The sequence below is a fragment of the Camelus bactrianus genome, chromosome 9, assembly GCF_048773025.1.
Source record: "Camelus bactrianus isolate YW-2024 breed Bactrian camel chromosome 9, ASM4877302v1, whole genome shotgun sequence".
In the NCBI taxonomy this organism is placed as follows: Eukaryota; Metazoa; Chordata; class Mammalia; order Artiodactyla; family Camelidae; genus Camelus; species Camelus bactrianus.
In genome coordinates, this window is record NC_133547.1 from 4,275,605 (window position 1) to 4,295,316 (window position 19,712).

The following is a 19,712-nucleotide window of genomic DNA, read 5'->3' on the forward strand; positions in this document are numbered from 1 at the left end:
CGGTCCCCGTGCAAACCTGGCTGCGCTTTCGCCCCGCCCTGCCGGTAGCGCTAACCGGCACGACGCCGGAAGTCCCGCCTCTCGTTTCGCGGATGTGCAGATGTTTACGGACCCGGTGGTGGAAATCGCTGAGGGGAGGTCGCAGCAGAGTGTAAGTTCCTCTTTTCTAATGTAAATCGTGCAGCGCTGTCCCTCTTCCTCCGTCCTTAGGGTGTGGTAGTCACTGCGGACCTACAGCCCCAGCACCCGGCCTCCCAGCCACGTAAGTCCGGTGGGGGCCGCTCCAGGTCGGGGATCTTTTCCTTTGGGTCTGAAACCGCTCTGAGGCCAGTCCCTGCCCTTGGCTTTTCTGCCTTCCGTCACGAAGACACCGCCGATGCTGATATTTTCCTGCTCAGAACCCTCTAGTCCGTCCTTCTGCCCCCGCCCGTGTAACTTCCTCTTCCGCGAAGTGGAAACGCGCCCCCAGCCTCGCCCTCTCGACCCTGGGCAGAGCCGCCGGCCGCCCCGCTCCCGTCAGGCCGCGTTCCTCTCCCTGGTCCTGGGATTCTGGGCCTCACGGTCCCCTCCTAAGACCCCCTCCCTCCCAGCCTCTACATTGGCACCCTCCACAGGCCGGTCGTTCTGTCCCGCGGGCCTCCCCTTTGTAGTCAGCCCTTCCCCCACCCCACATAGGGGGAGGTGACGTGAGTCAGCCGTGTGACTCCCCAGTATTGTTACGTCCCAAATTCGACTCCGCTGGAAAACAGTCTCTTCCTTTAGGCGGGCATTTATTCACTCCTCCAGTAAATTCTTGGGCGAGGGGTTCAGTTGAACAAGCGACAAAGAGCAGCTCAGAGGAAAATAGAAACACTGAGGAGAAAAGAATGTTAGCGAATGGATGGTGTCGTTGAGGTAGCTGAGGCACTTGCAAAACGGTAGTAAATAGATTTATCCCTTGAAGTAGCAGGTGGATAATATAGAGACGTGAATAAAGGAACAGGATCTCCGGCCATTGGAGAGCCACAGCAGGAGAGGGGCCCTGGGTCGGCGGGAAGGCGGGAGACGGTGACTAACAACGGTTAGGCGCTTCACACAGGGAGTGGGAGAGAGCTTAGAAGACTTGGAACCATGGCCTTCAAAGCATGGTGGTCCCGGGAGACAAACAGAGGACAGCTATTGACTTGAAGAGCAGAGGAAGAGAGAGAAAGAACAGGAAGGAGGCACAGCCACCTGGGGTGTGAGAGTGGGGAGGAAGGGAGGGTGAAAGGTTAGAAGGGATGTAAGCCGGAGGGCCAACAGGGAGCAGAGGTGGAGGAAGAATCAGGCATAAATCCGTGGAGATACGGGGCAATCAGAAAGGTTGGGGGGAAGGAGCAGCAAGAGGGGAAACACGTTGCCGATTGGGGCAGGACCGGGGCGAGGGAGGGGACAGGAGCGCAGCAGGGACAGAGGGAGGGTAGAGGGGAGCAAAGATAGTGACACAAAGAAATAGGGAGACAGATAAAGAATGAAATGGAAACACACAGTGCAGGTTGAGGGGGCAAACTGAATGCAGATGGCAGATGAGTTGTTTCGATGTGGACGACTAATCTGCGTCATACTGATTGATGGCTTTACAATGTAATACATTTAACGTTTGTTTGCTTAAATCACACACCTCTGGCTAGATAGTCAAAGGGAACGAAATCATTCTATTCAGGGAAATATCTGCACTGCAGTGAGCATTACTGCATTATTTAGGACATCTGAGATGCAGAATGAGCTAAAATGTCTGTTCACACATGGGTGGACAGAAAATTTATGTCAGCCATGAATTAAGACAGTATTAGGACAGAAGAAGAATGCTCCTTGGAAACCTGAAACGTGAGACTCATAGAGCCTTGGAGTGTAAAGGTTGTCCTGAGGGCTGGGTGGAGAGGGAAACGGGGAGATGTTGGCCAAAGGTTACAAACGTTGAGTTGTAAAATAAAATAGTGCAACCCGCACATCTAACGTACAGCCTGCTGACTGTAGTTACTCTCATAGTGCGACTGTATACTTGGAATCACCACATAGAGACAAAATGGTAATCTCGAGTTGACAGAAGTATAAATTACTTTCTTGTGAGAATTATTGCACAGTGTGTACACTTGTCAAATAATTACTTTGTAGGCCTCACCACGAGTGGAGTGAGATACCAAGAAATGTGAAGAAGTGCCTGGTTGGCCTCTGTGTGGTTTCCTGTCCTGAGTCCCTCCTGTGACAGTGGGCAGAAGAGGACTGTTTAGTGCACGTGGTGAGGTTCCCCCGATGTGTGTGGTTGTGGCACAGGAAGTGGGTATTTTTTTAGGAGCATTAAACAGAATGTTTTCAGCTTGAAAGATTGATCTCTGAAGACTCCACTTGTCTGAGGAAGAAGTCGGGAAGAAGAGGAAGAAGAAAGAAAAGGAGTCAGGAATGGCTCCTTCTCAGGTAAAGTCATATTTTCAGTTTTCTCTTTATTATCAAAGTATAGTGAGTTTACAATGTTGTGTCAATTTCTGATGTACAGCGTAACGTTACCTTCATACACACACACACACACACACACACACATGTATATTCCTTTTCATGTTCTTTTTCATTATAGGTTGCTACAAGGTATTGAATATAGTTCCCTGTGCTATACAGTATAAAGTTGTTTATCTATTTTATATAGTAATTAGTATCTGCAAATCTCAAACTCCCAATTTATTCCTTCCCACCCACTATTCTCCCTGGTAACTCTAAGTTTTCTATGTCTGTAAGTTTGTTGCTCTTTTGTAAATAAGTTTATCTGTGTCTTTTTTTTTTTAGACTTTTTTCTAGATTCCACATATAAGTGATATCCTATAGTATTTCTTTCTTTTTCCTGTTGTTCACTTAGAATGATGAACTCCACATTAATCCATGTTGCTACAGATGACATCATGTTATTCTTTTTTAGCCGAGTAGTTTTCACTTGTGTATATATACCACATTAGTTGATTGTTTTGTCTGTCCTTCCAAAATGCCCTGTTTTGGACCTGCTAATCTTGTCTGACCCTGAAGTATCCAGCCTAACGCCTATACATTCACAGTCACCCAGCTTCTTTCCTCAGTGTTTGTCATCCACTTAGATTCCATCCCTGTGACCCAGTGACCTGGAACATGCGAAGCGTCTCCACTGAGCATTGTCCTGGGCAGGGCTTCACACTAGTGGATTCAAACAACTGGTGTGTCAGTGCTGTTGGGCAGCAGGGTTGTGTAGTGGCCCATCTGGATGCACTGTCCAATCTATGAATCAAGATAAGGGAGATGCAAATGTTTAAAATAAATAAGTACACCTAATTACCTTCCCCCAAAACAAAATAAAAAATAAATAAAGCAAAATATTTAAAACAATATTTACCTGAGGTCCTGGGTTCAATCCACAGCACCTTCATTAAAATAAATAGAAGCTGCATGTGGATGTCGGTATTAACGTGCCCAATACCTGGTAAAATCTGGAAATAGAGCAATAAGGGGAAATTTGTTGTGACTTTTTGTAAGAGAATCGAAGCTGAATGAATGAGTCAGTGACTGAAATCATAATGAGTAAGAGATATCAGTGATAGAGGGTGTTTTATTCCATCATCTATTTTAAACTATGAAATAAATCTAAGTGTTTGAGGGTTGGAAATTCTTTATATCACTTTGATCACCTCCATTCTTCTGTTTTTTCCTTTTCACTGTGTTGGTTGTGTTGTTTGGCCCATAAGGTTTCAGCTTCATTGTTTTACAGGTAAATACCCAGTTTCCCAGCACCATTTGTTGTGAGACTGTCTTTTTTTCACTCTGCAATCTTAACGTCCTTGTCAGTACATTTTAAATAGATGTAAAGGATTGTATCCGAGCATTCTCTTCTGTTCCATTGATTTGTGTATCTGTGTCTATACCGGTAACGCACCATCTTGATTACTTTGTAGGATGCTTTGAAATCTGAAAAAAGGAGGCCTCCATGTTTCTTCTTCCAGCATTTTGGGTATTTGGGCCACTTGAAATTTCCTATAACCTTTAGCGTGTTTTTCCTATTTCTGCAGAGAAAGCCATTGGAATTTTGTTAATGACTCCGTTGAATGTGTAGAAGAGTTTGGGTAGTTTGGACATTTCAAGAGTATTAATACTTGCAGTGCATGAGTACTGGTTGTCTGTCCATTTATGTGTATATTTTTGGATTTCTTTTAGGAATGTTTTAATAGTTTTCTGTTTACAAGACGTTACCCTTCTTGGCAAATGTATTCCTAAATATTTCATCCCTCTTTAAATACTTACTAAATACTTTTCTTCTCTAATTTTCTATGGACATTGTTTATTGTATAATGAAATGCATCTGAGTTTTGCATGTTCGTTTTGTATTGTGCAACTTTTCTAAAATTATTATTTGATGTACCCGTTTTCTTGTGGAATCTTTACAGGTTATACATTTATAACCGTATCATGTAAGAAAGAAGTTAATTTTACTTGTTTTTCACTTTGAAAACTTTGATTTCTTTTTCTTATCTAATCGCACTGGCAGGAGTTTCACTACTTTTTGAAACAGTAGTGCAGAGAGTGTACATCCTTGACTTCCTGATCTGAGAGGAAAAAACTTCCATTGTTTAACTTTTTTGTATGATGTTAGCTGTATGTGTTTCATAAGTCATGTTCATTTTTTTGTTTGCTTCTGGGGGAAGGTAGTTAGGTTTATTTATTTACTTACTTTAGGTACTAGGGTTTGAACCCTGGAGCCTGTGTATGCTAGGCATGCACTCTACCACTAATACCCACCCCATAAATGATATATATTCTTTTGAGTCATTTACTGGTTCTATTTTGTTCAGTGCTAATATCTTGAAAGGTTGTTTAATTTTGCAGAATGGGTTTTTATGCATCAGGTGAGATGATCTGTGTGGGTTTTTTTCTTTAAAATGTTTATGTGATCTAACAAATGAATAGGTTTTTGTATATTGAGGCCCCCTTGCCTTATAAGAATAAATACCTTAAGTAGATTAGGAAAACAGAAGAGAAAAATAACAAAAACCAGATATGAAACAAAAGAGATTGCAACTGATATAGGGGAAGGGTATATATAGCTCAAGTGGTAGAGCACATGCTCAGCCCCCACGAGGTCCTGGGTTCAGTCATTCAGATATTTTGAATGTGCTGTTGAAGTTGGTTTGCTAGTACTTTGTCAAGGATTTTGCACCAGTATTCAAGAGGAGTATTGATTTTTAGTTCCTCTTTCTTGTTGGGTCTTTCTGTGGATTTCGTTTCAGTATCTTGCCTCGAGAATTTTTAGCAGCATTAAAGATAAATTTTTTTTCAGATTATTCTTTTTTTAATAGTAGAATTCTACAGTGCACTTATTTGAGCCTAGATGTTTCTTTGTTTTAGATCTTTGATTACTACTTGAGCCTCTCAAGTCATAATTTGGTTCAATTTTTTTATTTTTTAATGATTAAGGTTCAGTAGGTTGTGTGTTTCTAAAAATGTGCTAGATTATGTAGTTTGTAGGCATTATTGTGTATAATATTCTCTTATAGTCTTTTAAAAAATGACTTCAATATCAATTACTTGTGTTGTTTCTGTTTTTTATGAGGGGGAGGTACTTAGGTTTCTTCATTGATTTCCACTTGCAGGAGGAGGTACTGGGGACTGAACCCAGGACCTCTTGGGGGCTGAGCATGTGCTCTACCACTTGAGGGATACCCTCCCCCCATATCAGTTGCAGTCTCTCTTGTTTCATATCTGGTTTTGGTTCTTTTTTTCTTTCTTTCTGAATCTGGTTAAACGTTTTTCCATTTAAGTTTTTCCCAACACTAACTCTTGCTCTGTTGACATTTAAATGTTTCTAATTTCCTTTTCCTTCTCTCTGGTCAAATCTTATTTCACCCTTTCTTTGCTAAAGTTGGATTTAGTTTGATCTTCTCTTTCTACTTTCTTGAGATGTAAAAATGGTTTTCTGATCTGAAATCCTTTGCATTTTGTTGTAACCATTTTGCTGTGTCGAATTCCCTTTCACCACAGCCTTCACTGTGTGTTGTAAATTACGGCATGTTGTGTTTTCTTTTTCATCCAAATGTTTAACAATATTCGTGTGATTTCTTCTTTGTGCCATTGATTGTTTAAGAATTAGTTGCTTAGTTTCCATATTTTGCAGACTTTTTCCTTTTCCTTTCTCCTGTTTTAGTTTTATTTCATTGTGATTACAACAAGTTAACCTTTTATGATCTCTGTGTCTTAAAATTGTTAGGATTTCTTTTGTGGCCTAACATGCGCTCTGTCATAGAGAATATTTCATGTGTGCTTGAGAAGCGCGTGTTTTCTGCTGCTGTTGGTGGAGTGATCTGTATGTGTGTGTCATGTCCAGTCGGTCTGTAGTGTTGTTCAGGTCCTGTGATTCCTTTGATCTTCAGTCTGGTTCCATCCAGAAGTGAAACTGGGTCACTGAAGTGCTCAACTATTGCTGAGCTGATTCTGTTTCTTTCTTCATTTCTGTTCACGTTTGCTTCATTTTGGGGGAAGCTCTAACATTAGGTATAAACATAGAATTCCTTTATCTTCTTGGTGAACGGACTCATTTAACATTATGTAATATCTTTTGTATCTTGTGTCATTTTTTGTCTTTATTTTGTCGTTTTGTCTGATACAGTGTATGTTGGGGAACACAGCAGACTGGTGCATGGGTGCTCAAAGAATTTACCAGAGACAAAGACTGGAAATAGAAAAGGAAAGTATCAGGTTACACTGCCATAGACAGCAGTGGAGCACACACACGAGGTGTGCCTGTGTGAATGTTGTGATGAAAGTCCAGGGTCTTTTTTGGGACGGGGTGGAGGAGCAGGTGAAGTCAATGGGTTGGGGGCTGTGCCCAAGTTTTTTGATTGGTTGTAGGTGAGGTAAGAATCTCAGGGTTGTGATGGGCTGTGGAATTTATGATGGATAAGGTGGAGACCAGCCTGAAAGAAACCAGCCTCAGCTAGTGTGAGATGGGGCATTAACTGGTGAACACGCCCAGGACAGAACATACTTTATCTTTGGGGAGATGGCAGGCAGCCTTCTGCGAGCCTAGAAACGGGGGCTTTTGGACTTTGAAAGATGTCATTTGGCCCCGCAGTGTAGTCAGTCGCCTGCTCACTTTAGGTGGGATGGCTTCTTCCACCCTTTCAGTTTTAGCTTTTCCTTCTCCTTAGATTTGTGAAAGTTAACAGTTCCCACTCTCTGACACACTCCCTTTGTGTCTGTGTCTCTGTGTCACTCCCTGTCTGTTTTTCCTCTTGTTACTTCGTCTGTTGGTCCCTGCTGAGGCACATTGTACAGTGGTGAGAGGCTGGAGCCCCGGCCAGGCCACTTCACTTGAGTGTAATTTCAGAAGGAATGCATCCAGTGTTTCCTTTTTTAAAATTGAGTTACAGTTGATTTACAGTCTTCTGTTTATGGTGTGCATCAGAGTGATACAGTTATACATACATATATAGTATTCTTTTTCATTAAAGATTATTTCAAGGTATTGAATGAAGTCCCTGTGCTATATGCAGTAGGACCTTGTTGTTTTTCTGTTGTATCTGTAGTAATTTGTATGTGCTAATTCCAAAATCCTGATGTATATCCCTCCCCCACTTTCCTCTTTGGTCACCATGAATATGTATTTTATGTCTGTGAATCTGTTTTATAAATATATTCATTTGTATCATTTTGTTAGCTTGCACATATGAGTGGTAGCATACATATCTTTCTCTGACTTACTTCACTTAGTATGATAATCCCTAGGCCCATCCATGTTGCTCCCACTGGCATTTATTTCTTTTTTAAGGCTGAGTAGTGTTTCACTCTGTATATTCCACAACGCCTTTATTTAGTCATCTGTCAAAGGACATTCAGGTTGCTTCCATGGCTCAGTTACTGTAAATGCTGCTGTGCACATTGGGATGCATGTCTCTGTTTGCATTTGAGTTTTCTCCTGATCAGTGCCCAGGAGTGGGATTGCTGGATCAAAGGGTACCTCTATTTTCCAAGTTTTTAAGGAATCTCTGTAGTGTGTTTTATTGTGGCTGGACCAAATTACATTCCTACCAACAGTGTAGGGTTTCCATTTCTCCAGAGCCTCTCCAGAATTTCTCTGTACCTTCACTGTTTTATTCCTAAGGTTGAATTTCAGAGCCCAACCCTCTGAGTTCAGGTGCTTGCTGTGACATTTCTTAGCTTCTTGAGTTGAGTTGAGTTTCTCAGTGTGTCTGTGACACAGTTTTTTCCTTTGTAAGAATGGAACAGATCTCTCCTAATGAGATAATATGTTGATAACAAAATTCATGCCTCTAAATTACTTATTTTGAGGAATGTTTATCCTATAGGAAGTATTCCAACACTTTTTATCATTGTTGTTGTTATCATCATCATAATTGAGATTTTTGACATTTCTGTAAAGCCAATGTGGACTTTGTCATCTCTGAAGACACCACTCATGCTGTTGCTCATCTAGATATTGACTGTCTGTGTGTAGGACAGAATATCTACTGCAGTGGCACAGACAACTCGCTGAATCTTATTTACATGTGTGTCATGGATTATCTACACGGACAACAAATGTCTATTAATTGGATGATATCATAGTCTCATAGGAAGATATGGAACAATTTAAAGCAGGAAAGAAAAAAATTAAAAAATAAAACGGGGACACACAGTTTGCTCCAAATACTTAACTTCCATCTGTCAGAATACTTACTTCACCTGAAACAATCCTTAACCCTTCTATCTTTTCACTTTGTATGGAGATAAGAACTCTCTTCTTGACCCCTTGGTGAATTATATTTTCATTTCAGGAACAGCTGACCTTCGAGGATGTGGCCATCACATTCTCGCAGGAGGAGTGGGAGTGCCTGGTCCCTGCTCAGAGGACCTTGTACAGGGACGTGATGTTGGAGACCTGCAGGAACCTGCTGTCTGTGGGTGAGAGAGCTTCACTCTTGAAGTTCAGATGTGCCCTTGGGTGTTCTGCATTTTCCCCTGTGTGCCTCTTGGCAGCCCCTGTTTTGGTTGATCTGAAAGCCCTGTTGTCTCAGACATGATATAGTACAGTGGCTTTAAACTGACCCTTTCTTCAGATGATCTGCCCTTTTCATGTTATATCAGGGGTTGTTCCAGGGCTGAATTATCAATAAAGCTCAATGGCAAACTCTATTCAATACCCAATTTCCTGTATTCTGCCTTCTACCTTGGCTCTTCACTCTGTATTGTTAGGAAGAGAGCTAGATACCTGCATACCACACTGGTCTCTATATATTCAGGAGGCATGTGGTGGGAAGTTATCATTTTCCCAGACACATCTGAAGAGTCCTCACTCCTCAGCTAAACAAGAGAGTTGTGATTCTGGACAAGATACAGCATTTTGCAGTTCTTTCTTCTGATAGGCAAGGGTTTCTTTTTCTGATCTGAATATTATCTCCTTTTTGGGGGAGAATAGCAAACAGCCCTAAACTATGGGACATGACTTGAAAATAGCAAAAAAAAAAAAAAAAAAAGCAAAAACACCCCAATGGGTCAGAATGTATAAAAAGTGTGAACACAGGTCAGCTCTCAGAGGGTAGAGAGGAAGCCACAGCATTAATAGTGTTTGGGATCCTCTTTTCACAGTGGAGAGTTTGTTGGGCAAACAGAAGTTTATTTTTACTGAAAACCCTTGAAGGATATATTTCATCTCCCCAACTTATGGGTGTATTTTTTCTTAGGAAGTATTTTGAAAAAATTTTTTATTTTTAATTCGTTTGTCAAATACTTAATTTTTTCTCTACCGAATTTGTTTCCCTATTCTAAACTGCCATGAATTTTAGTTATTACTCAGAATGCTAGATATGTTCTTTCACAGGCTATTTTCTCTTCCTTAGCACTTCCTCCTTTACAGTAAGTATGCAAAATTTATGTAGAATAGTAGTTTCATCCTCAATTATGAAACAGCAGTATCTACTGTTAATTAGTATGTGATTTGGAGTTACCAAGGAAAAATAATTTCTTTGATAGGAAAAAGAACTTTGTTCCATTTGTGTCCTTTTGTCATAGGTTGTTTGAAACTAGGCTGTCATAAAATTATTAGAATTACCTTTGATCACTTCATTTTTGGTAAAGAATCCTAGTATTCTGTGTTCCTAAAACTTACAAGATCATGCTAGGTGTCTTCATATCTCTGTTTGGTATAAGCACTACTTTTAGTGTACTATCATGTATTTAATGTTAAACATTTACTGATGAATTTAATGAATGGGGTACTTATGGTTCTTTATAGATATGTCTCATATACTTGTGATCAAGAAATTACAAGTGAAGGCAAATATGGATAAAAAGTTACTCCAAACAGTGATAACAGAAAGACATGTAAGGACTGAAAGAAAACAGTTTGACCCCAGGAGCATCCAGGAAAATGCATATGACAGTGACTCTCAGCAGAGAGATGAGGAAAGAAATCACAAAGGAACGTCTGTAAACGGTAGTGGAAATCTGCGTGAAGAGGGAGACCAACGTGCCACAAGTGGTGCAGGGACCGAGCCCAGGGGAAACAGACTTGCATTAAGCTTTCAGAATGAACTGCATATTTTTAAAAGTGAAGAGAAAATTGATTTTTTTAATGAAGCTGACAAGAGAGGCAACAGTAGTGCCTCATTTTCACCACTTCTAGGAAATTCTTCTAGTGTCCAAACCAACATTTCTGAAATATATGGGAGTGATTTTATGCATCCTTTAGTACTGACACGAGACCTGAAGACACACAGCGAAAGACTGTACAAAAGTACTCCAAGTGGCAAACCTCTTCTCCAAGGGTCATACCTCAGTAGACACCAGATCATCCATACAGGACAGAAATTATATAAATGTGATGTATGTGGGAAAGTCTTTCCTTTTCATTCAAAACTTGCAAGACATCAGAGAATTCATACTCGTGAGAGACATTACACATGTAATTTGTGTGGCAAGGTCTTTAATCATAAAGATACTCTTCGCAGGCATGAGAGAATTCATACTGGAGAGAAACCTTACAAGTGTAATGAGTGTGGCAAGGTATTTACTCTCATTCAAAGTCTTGCAAAGCATGATAGGATTCATTCTGGAGAGAGACCATATAAATGCAGTGAGTGTGGCAAGGGCTTTTGTGAGAGATCACATCTCAGGCAACATCAAGTAGTCCATTCAGGACAAAGATCATATAAATGTGATGTCTGTGGAAAAAGCTGCCGTCGAAATTCATCCCTTGCAATTCATCAGAGGATTCATACTGGAGAGAAACATTTTAAATGTAATGAGTGTGGCAAAGTGTTTCGCTATAAAGGAAATCTTGCAGTTCATCAGAAAATTCATAATGAAGAGGAACATTTTAAATGTAATGAGTGTGGCAAAGTCTTTCGCTATAAAGGAAATCTTGCAATTCATCAGAAAATTCATACTGGAGAGAGACCTTTCAAATGTAGTGAATGTGGCAAGGGCTTTTGTTACAAAAAAGCCCTTGGAAGCCATCAGAGAATTCATACTGAAGAGAAACCTTATCAATGTAGTGAGTGTGGCAAGGTCTTCAGGTGTAAATCAACCCTCAGAAGTCATCACGGAATTCATACTGAAGAGAGACGTTACAAATGTAATGAGTGTGGCAGGGCCTTTCGTCGCAAAGGAGTCCTTGCAAACCATCAGAGAATTCATACTGGAGAGAAACCTTACAAATGTAATGAGTGCAGCAAGGTCTTTAGCGTAAAAGCAAACCTTAACAATCATCAGAGAATTCATTCTGGACAGAGACCTTATAAATGTAATGAGTGTGGCAAGGCCTTTCGTCGCAAAGGAGTGCTTGCAAACCATCAGCGAATTCATACTGGAGAGAAGCCTTATCAATGTTGTGAGTGTGGCAAGGTCTTCAGATATAAATCAACCCTCAGGATTCATCACAGAATTCATACTGAAAAGAGACCTTATAAATGTAATGAGTGTGGCAGTGCCTTTAATCACAAAGCAGAGCTTGCAAAACATCAGAGAATTCATACTGGAGAGAAACCTTACAAATGTAATGAGTGCAGCAAGGGTTTTAGCACAGAAACAAACCTTAACAATCATCAGAGAATTCATTGTGGTCAGAGACCTTATAAACGTAGTAAGGGTTTCAAAACCTCACATCAAGGCTCACATCTCACAGAACATCAACTAATCCAGTCAGGAGAGAAACCCTAAAAATGTGATGTATGTGGGAAAGGCTTTGGTCAAAATTTACACCTTGCAAGGCATTGGAGAACTCATTGTGAGGAGAAACCTTTCAAAAGTAACGAGTGTTGAAAAAGCTTTTCCTCACATCTCAACCCTCAGTACGCCTCAGGGAGTAGATACACAGGGGAGACCATATCAGTATGATATATGTGGGAAGGTCATCATTCAAAATTGACATTTTAAATTCACAGGAGATTCATTGTGGGGAGAAATTATGAATGTGAAAAAGACTCACTCACCGTCAGATAATCCATAGTGGACAGAAATCATAGAAATGGAATGAATGTCTCAATGTCTTCAGTCAAAATTCATACATCAGATTTAACCAGCAATATTGTAAGTCAACTGTGCCTCAGGTAAAAAAGATCCACCATAAGTTCCTACTAGAGAGGAATGTTGCAAACATAACGTGTGCGGCAAATCTTTCATTGTTCTTTGAAGCCTAACTTAGAGCCAGAGAATCCTATTGGTGAGGAACGTTAAGTAAGGGCTTTAGCAGGTGTGCACATCTTAAGCTTCATTGGAACAGTCGTCCTGGAGGGCAATCAGATACATGGATTTAGTATGACCAGGATTATAGACAGGGGATTCATTCAGCAGAGAAGTCATTCTGGAGATCATCGAGGCCCTGAATGAGAAAAATCCTTACTTGGGGCTCACCTTTCAGCAGTTACCAGGTAGTCCATACTGGACAGAACATTAGAGATGTTCTGAATGTAGCAAAGCTTTTGGGTCATGCCTTATAGCAGGGGGTTCACCATACACATCTTACTTAAAAATGCAATGAAAATAGCAGTTTCATAATACTCCTCACTCATTACTAGAGATTAGAATATTTATCATGGAGAGAAACCACACAAATGTGTGTGGTGAGGAATTTACCCAAAGATCCACAAGTTGCGGGACATACTGGTGTGATACCTTACAAATGTAATGGTGTGGCTAAACCTTTAGCTTGAGTTCTGTTTCTTAGGCAACAGGAGAAAGTCCATGTTGAACAGCTATCGTAACATATGGTAGAAAATGTATGCAGTCTCACAGTCCACTAGACTTAAGAATATACAGTTTGGAGAGAAACCTCACTAAACAGTATGTGTGCTAAGGCTTGTACCTGAAGATCAACTATGCGGAACACAGAATTTCTGTTGGAAAACAAGGTTTCAAACAGAATGAATGTTGTAACGTTTTTTATCATGTCCCAACTGCTCTGGTATAATGAGAAAATCCTTACAGGTCAGAAAGTACACAGGTACACTGAACATGGAAACAATTTTAAGAAACTGTCCTTAGGTTTCCCTGAAGAACTCCTATTCCAGGAATCCTTACAAATGTCATGAATTTTGTGAGTTTTTTGAGCAATAATTACAACAGACCACCTGTCAGAGAATGCATACTAGGAAGAAATCAGTTTTTACTTCTCTGAAATGCGGCCAACTGCAGAATCATTACAAGTCACAACAGGGTAAACCTGATGACGTGATGTGTGTATAAGAGGCAGAAGGACATGTGGAAATGACCCATTGTCTTCCGTGTCTAAATATTGTTTCATTTTCCTCGAGAGGAGTACATTGCTTTTCATGCCTTTTATCCTGAAGTTTGAAGTCTGTTGATTCCTACATTATAGGCCTTTGAGTTTTCTCCCTGGGAAGGAATCAGTAAGATGAAGGGGCCAACTTCATCAGGCACGGCAACTCACGTCCAAGTTCCCTGGAAAAACAGGACCCAGAATTATCAGATTCAATATTGTGTGGATTAGCATCAGGGAGGGTCGGAGACTAATGTAAAGCTGACTTGACTCAGCAGACGCGTGTTCAGGGTGCCGGCCTGTCTACAGGCCGCAGCGGGCTACAGCGCAGAAAGCTCCCCGCCTGCTGCGCCCGCCCATGAGCAGAGCAGCAGGGCGTCCAGGGACCGGCTGTTTCACAGGAGGAGCGTGACCGGTTATGTGGTGGGAACAAGGCTCGGGGAAAGCTGGTCACTTTCTCCATCGCGTGGGAGTAGGTGGTGTAGGTATGTATGTTTAGTGAAAAGTTCCTCTTACCTTTGGAATTTGAGGGGAGAGCAGTTCCCGCAAGAGGAAAAGTTAATCAAAAGAGCTTGAGAGGCAGAGCAGTTCATTTCAGACTCCGACTAATGTGCAAAAATTGAAGAGAGTACATTTAAAGATCTAGTTGGTTTTATTGCATGATTTGTGAATTGGGCTGCACCCCACCTTCTAAATTAAGAGGTGTTCCAAGGAGCTGTACGCTATGGAACACCTTTTCAGGCATAAACTGGGTGGGATAGAAAGTTATTAGTAAAGGGAAAGGTTCTCTCAGGCAAGTCTACCTTGTTTAGGGGAAGGACAGAAATCTTACCCCGTAGGTTACCTCTGGTGTTCAGGACAGTTGACAGTGATTGGTTTACTGTCCTATTTCTTTGAGGGCTGAAACTACATTTAAGTCTTGGTTTGCTATCTTGTGGGTAAGTGACTCCACCTTGGGACTTTTTTTTTTTAAACACTCCCTAAAAGCTGCTCCTTAGTCCTGAATATTCAGCATATGAATATATTTCTTCCTGTGTTTTTTTCCCCATCCAAATCAGTCTCATGACATGCATCTAAATTTACATGCAGGGAAAATAGGAATACAGTAAGCATATGAAAAATAGTAGAAATTTTAAAAGTTCTACAGTTTCACTTTTGTCCTTGACCAACTGAGTACAATAATTAGCGAAGAACAGTAGTCCTGAGTTTTCTTTTAAAAATGAACCATGTACAGTAGGAACATGTTTATTTGATAGATAAACTAGGAATTTCATATATTTTGCAAAAGTATTGTTGCTGATTTGCTTTTGTGGTTATTGACTGGATTAGGACGGACCTCCAGCCAAAGGTTGGTTTTGTCATTCAGAGTGATATTAACGTTCAAGTGTTACGAGAATGTTCTATAATTCAGATATCTAGGGGGCCAGGGGAGAGTTTCAAGTTGTTCCAGAAATGATATGAAGAAGCAAGGAATGGTGTCCGGCTTAGTCTTAATGTGATTGCTAGGTGGGGGCTGAGGGGAGCACACCCACTTTGGGTTTGAACTTCCAGTTGGTTAAAGTTGCTCAAAAGAGGAAGCCCTCAGGCTGTTTTGTCACCTTGATCACACAGGCCAAGTAGGAAGAGGTTGTGGTGAGGTGTAATCCTTCTAAGCAGAGAAGCATCCCATTGTTCAATACAGTTTCAAATGTTTGAAAAAATCTTCCTTAGATATATTACCTAAGACTTTTACACTAGGTTGCTAAAAATTAGTGTCTCGGAATGTTTTCTAGATAATATAACTTAGCAACATACCAGAGAAACAATTATCAAAAGACTTAAAATTTGAATTTTAAATTATGGGATCAGATGATATGTTACGTGGTTAATTTTCTATTGCAATAAAATATGTTTATAAAATTTTTCTTTGTATTTTTTTCTCTTCCTTGTGTTTTTCTGTATTTTACAACAGGGAAATACATAAATCAGTGAGTTATTTTGGGTGTCTTGTGATATGATAATGCTCACAAGGAAATGACTTGTAGAAAGAAGTTGCATTATAAACGTGAAGAGTTACCTTGGAGCTTCACTTTATTGAAAGCACTGGAATCACAAAATGGTGATGTGAAATCTTTATGGGAGTTGGCTGTAGTCAGGTGTTCGAAAATCAAGCTTCCCTTGTAACTAAATACATACAAATAACACAATGTCTCTATAGTAATTTATCGTGTGATTGTATCAATTCATTCAATGAATGCCCTGCTGCTGAACATTTTCTTTAAGAGAGAGTGATGTATGATGATAATATTGTGGTTGAACAAGTTGCAAACATACTAAATCACACAATATTGTACACATGAAAATGGTGCATCCTGTTGTGTGGAAGTTATGCAATCAAAGAAGCACTGGCTATTATCTGCTTTTTGAATTCAGATAATAGTTCTGTTGTATGAATGGAAGGAAGACATGATGGTAGACACAGTGACATGATCAGGACGAATTGGAGAGTTGCGTTTTAAGGTACAATTAACACGTTTTGTTTCCAGAGTCCTAGTGATGCACCTGCACCTTAGCAACAAGTTTCTTACTCCCCCATTTTTAACATTCAGTACATTACGTTGTATCATTGCAACTCTCAGTGAAGCTGAAAACATGAGAAGCTTCTATCTTCATGGTTATAGAACTCGAATTTTGCACCTGTCGTTCCTCTATGTACGTTTCCATGCCACACAAATGAAGACAAGCCCTTGATTTATACATCCTCTGGGTTTTTCACTGAAGTAAAGTCAAGAAATCCAAGCTAAATATGTAAATTGGGCAAAGCAGTCTCTTTAAGCAAATAATAAAATACATGATTCAGAAAATGAGGTTTCTCAAACGACTGAAAATAGAACTGCCATATGACCCAGCAACTCTACTCCTGTACATATACCTGGGAAAAAAACTCGTATTCAAAAAGATACAGCTATAAAACAGAATGAAATTGCCTTTTGTAGCACCGTGGTTGGACCTAGAGGATATTAGGCTTACTGAGACACATCAAAGAGAAAGGCAGTATGATATCACTTACATTTGGAATGTAGACATTAAAACCAAAAAATGTATATAGCCACACAGGAACAGATTCAGAGATACAGAAAACAATCGAGGTTATCAGTGGAGAAAAGCAAGAGGGGAGGGGCAAGATAGCAGTGAAGATTAAGAAATCCAAACTACTATATATAACATAATTAAGCAATTACCATGGCAACATTTTGTACTTCACAGGGAATCACAGCCATGACTTTGAAATAACTTGTAATGAATTAAAGCCTATAAAAATAGTTTGTCACGATGCTGTACACCTGTAGCTAAGATAATATTGTAATTCAACTATACTTCAATTGAAATATATATAATAAAATATAGGGTCCACAGAATGGAATTAAACTTCTGTTCAGAAATCTGGATATAATGCTCCCAACTGTAAGTTCAAATAGACAATTTTCTTCTGGCCTTTCAATTTGATTTTTCTGAAAACTTATGACTCCTATTTATAACTTGACAAACACCTCCACACGTTAAATTTCAAGAAACATGTGGAAAATCATCTTGGGCAATTCACCTAACCAGTATTTCATAACTACTCCCAGGACTGAGGCGCGTTGAGCTGGCCTCCTGGCTGAATTAGGAATAGAAATGAAAAGCTGTCTTTGTACGTTCCAGTATGAAATGGCCCATTCTACTAGGGGAGAGTTTTGTTATTTCTCATTCTAGTTTATAATAGAGACAAGTGTAGCTCTCTTTCCCTTAAACAGCCTTAAGCGAATTCTACGTGCAGTAAATACTCCGAAATCCAACCACAGCCCCACAGCAACCACTTAGAGACCCACGTTCCCAGCCACTGGATTGCTTGAGCCTCAGGAGCAAGACATCTTAGTTTCCACGTTTAGCCGCCCACATAACTGTAAGCTTTTACTGGAAAACTCTTCCAGTCTGGGACTTAAAACCAAAGGGGTCAAGACAACGGGAAGCATTATCTCCTCCCCGGGCCTCCCAGAGTCCCCTGCCCAGCCTCCCGCCTGTCCCCGTGCAAACCTGACTCCCGCTTAGCCCCGCCTCGCCGGTGGAGATACCCTGGCCCCGCCCCCAGAAGTCCCGCCTCTCTGTTCGCGGTTGTGCAGACGTTTACGGACCCGGAAGTGGAGAGAAGCCGAGGGAAGGTCACGCAGCTGACCGTAAGTTCCTCTTTTCTAATGTAAATCTGTGCTGCTCTGTCCCCCCTCTTCCGTCCTCAGGGTGTGGGAGTCACTAGGGACCTCTCACCCCAGCACCTGGCCCCCCCCGGCCACATAAGTCCCGACGGCGCCGCTCCAGGTCTGGGATCTTTTCCTTTGGGTCTGAAACCGGTCTGAGGCTAGTCTCTGCCCTTGGCTTTTCTACCTTCGGTCGCGGAGACTCCGCCATTCCTGATATTTTCCCTCATAAAACCCTTCACCCCCTCCGCCCCCGCCCGTGTAACGTCCCCTTCCGCGAGGTGGACTCGCGCTCCCAGCCTAGCCCTCTCGGCCCCTGGAGGGCAGCGCCTGCCGCCCCGCTCCCGTGAGGCCGCGTCCTCTCCCGGGTCCCGGGGTTCTGGGGAGCCCGGCCCTCTCCTGAGACCCCCTGCCTCCCAGCCCCTCTGTCCCAGCGTCCTCCTCAGGCCGGTCCTTCTGCTCCGCGGGCCTCCCCTTCGTAGTCAGCCCTTCCCCCACCCCTCGTAGGGGGAGGTGACCTGGGCCAGCCATGTGACATTTATGGTTCTTCCGTCCCATATTCCACCCTGCTGGAAAACTGGCTCTTTTGGTAGGAGGGCACCTTATTCAGTTTTCGTTCCTATAAATAACGTGGACGAGGGGGTCAGGAAAGCCAAAGAATCAGTGAGTTTCAGAGAAATAAAAACTCTGAGAAGGAGAAAAGAATGAGGGCGAAAGAACGGGAACATAAAAGATGGCTGAGGACGTGCAAAGAGACAGTAAAAAGAAAGACATCCGAAAAAAGGCATGGGAACAAAATAGAGAAATTTAAAAGCCAGATCTCCAGCGATTGGACCGCAACATAGGGAGCGGGGTCCTGGATCACCGATAGGAGCGGGTAGCAGTGGTGAGGCAGTTCACAGAGAGTGAGGGAGAGGAGAAAACGTGGAACCTTGGCCTTCAGAGCATCTTAGTCCTGGGAGAGAAAAAGGCCAAAAGGTGAGAAAAAGCAGAGGGAGAGCGAGAGCGGGAAGGAAGCCCAGCCGCCTGGGGTGCCCGAGAGTGGAGAGGAAGGGATAGCATGGATAGAAGGGTGTAACCCGGAAGACTTGAGAGTCAGAGAGACCGTCCTCAGATGGATTTCTCTGCATTCAGTGTAGTTTGAAGAGAGTTTATGTCACTTTTGCACTCAGATCTCCATTGGTTCTCATTTGTCCTCCCCCAAATCCCGACTCCTTACTGTGGCTCCACAGCCCTGTGTCATCCTCCGGGCCCTGCCAGTGTCTCCAGGCTTATCCTGGGAGCTCACCCTGTTCTCAGGGATCACTCTGCTCAAGTTACATTCACCTTTTCTCTGTTTTCAAACACTGAAACCTATTCTGAGATCTCAGTTCCTGTTCTTACCTTTTGCCTTCAAGTCTCCATGGCTCAGGCCCTTTGTCCTCCCTCAGGTTTTAGCTCAGAGAGGTGTCTCTATTCCCTCCTGACAGTTTCTGTTATGATATCCAGGTTTCATTGCCTCTGTTTCAAAAGCCTCTGTTTCAGTCACCTTCAAGTGCCCTTCTCCATGGATTATTTGGAGCCTTTCCCATTCTCCCCCCATTGAAGGGCTCACAGTGTTCCTCTTCCTCCCAGGATGGCTGCAGCACCTCACTCTGGGGAGGTGATTAGATGCTGGGGCTGTGGGTTGGGGTGAACGGTCCTCAGGGGGGACCAAGGGAACAGGGTAGGTGATGCGGATGGTTCCCATATTTGTTCTGCACGTTTCAGCTCTCGTTGAT

The 19,712-nt window shown here is 41.8% G+C and overlaps 2 protein-coding genes across 8 annotated transcripts in view; both read left to right on the forward strand.

Annotated features, from left to right (window-relative positions):
* On the forward strand, positions 1–15,643 carry LOC105067180 (uncharacterized). Of its 5 annotated transcripts, none has more exons than XM_045515031.2 (5): positions 1–262; positions 2,134–2,257; positions 2,336–2,433; positions 8,799–8,925; positions 10,256–15,643. In XM_045515031.2, exons 3-5 carry the CDS (start codon positions 2,419–2,421, stop codon positions 12,178–12,180), a joined length of 2,067 nt encoding a protein of 688 aa, XP_045370987.2. In that variant the 5' UTR covers positions 1–262; positions 2,134–2,257; positions 2,336–2,418; the 3' UTR covers positions 12,181–15,643. The 5 variants fall into 5 exon arrangements, with proteins under 5 accessions (XP_045370987.2, XP_010950960.3, XP_074227061.1 ...); XM_010952658.3 differs by having other exon boundaries at positions 2–151; XM_074370960.1 differs by having other exon boundaries at positions 2–262; positions 2,134–2,433.
* A 2,228-nt stretch (positions 15,644–17,871) lies between these two features.
* LOC105067191 (zinc finger protein 836-like) overlaps positions 17,872–19,712 on the forward strand; it is a 30,434-nt gene continuing 28,593 nt past the window's right edge. For all 3 annotated transcript variants that reach the window (XM_074371026.1, XM_074371024.1, XM_074371025.1), the window contains exon 1: positions 17,872–17,934. The gene's annotated coding sequence lies outside the window, so the exon portion shown is untranslated. The remainder of the gene's footprint in view (positions 17,935–19,712) is intronic.

Excerpts from the sequence above, each read along its gene's own strand:
- LOC105067180 (XM_045515031.2), top strand. Across the intron at positions 8,926-10,255 it reads CAGGAACCTGCTGTCTGTGG|ATATGTCTCATATACTTGTG; the intron begins GTGAGAGAGCTT and ends GGTTCTTTATAG.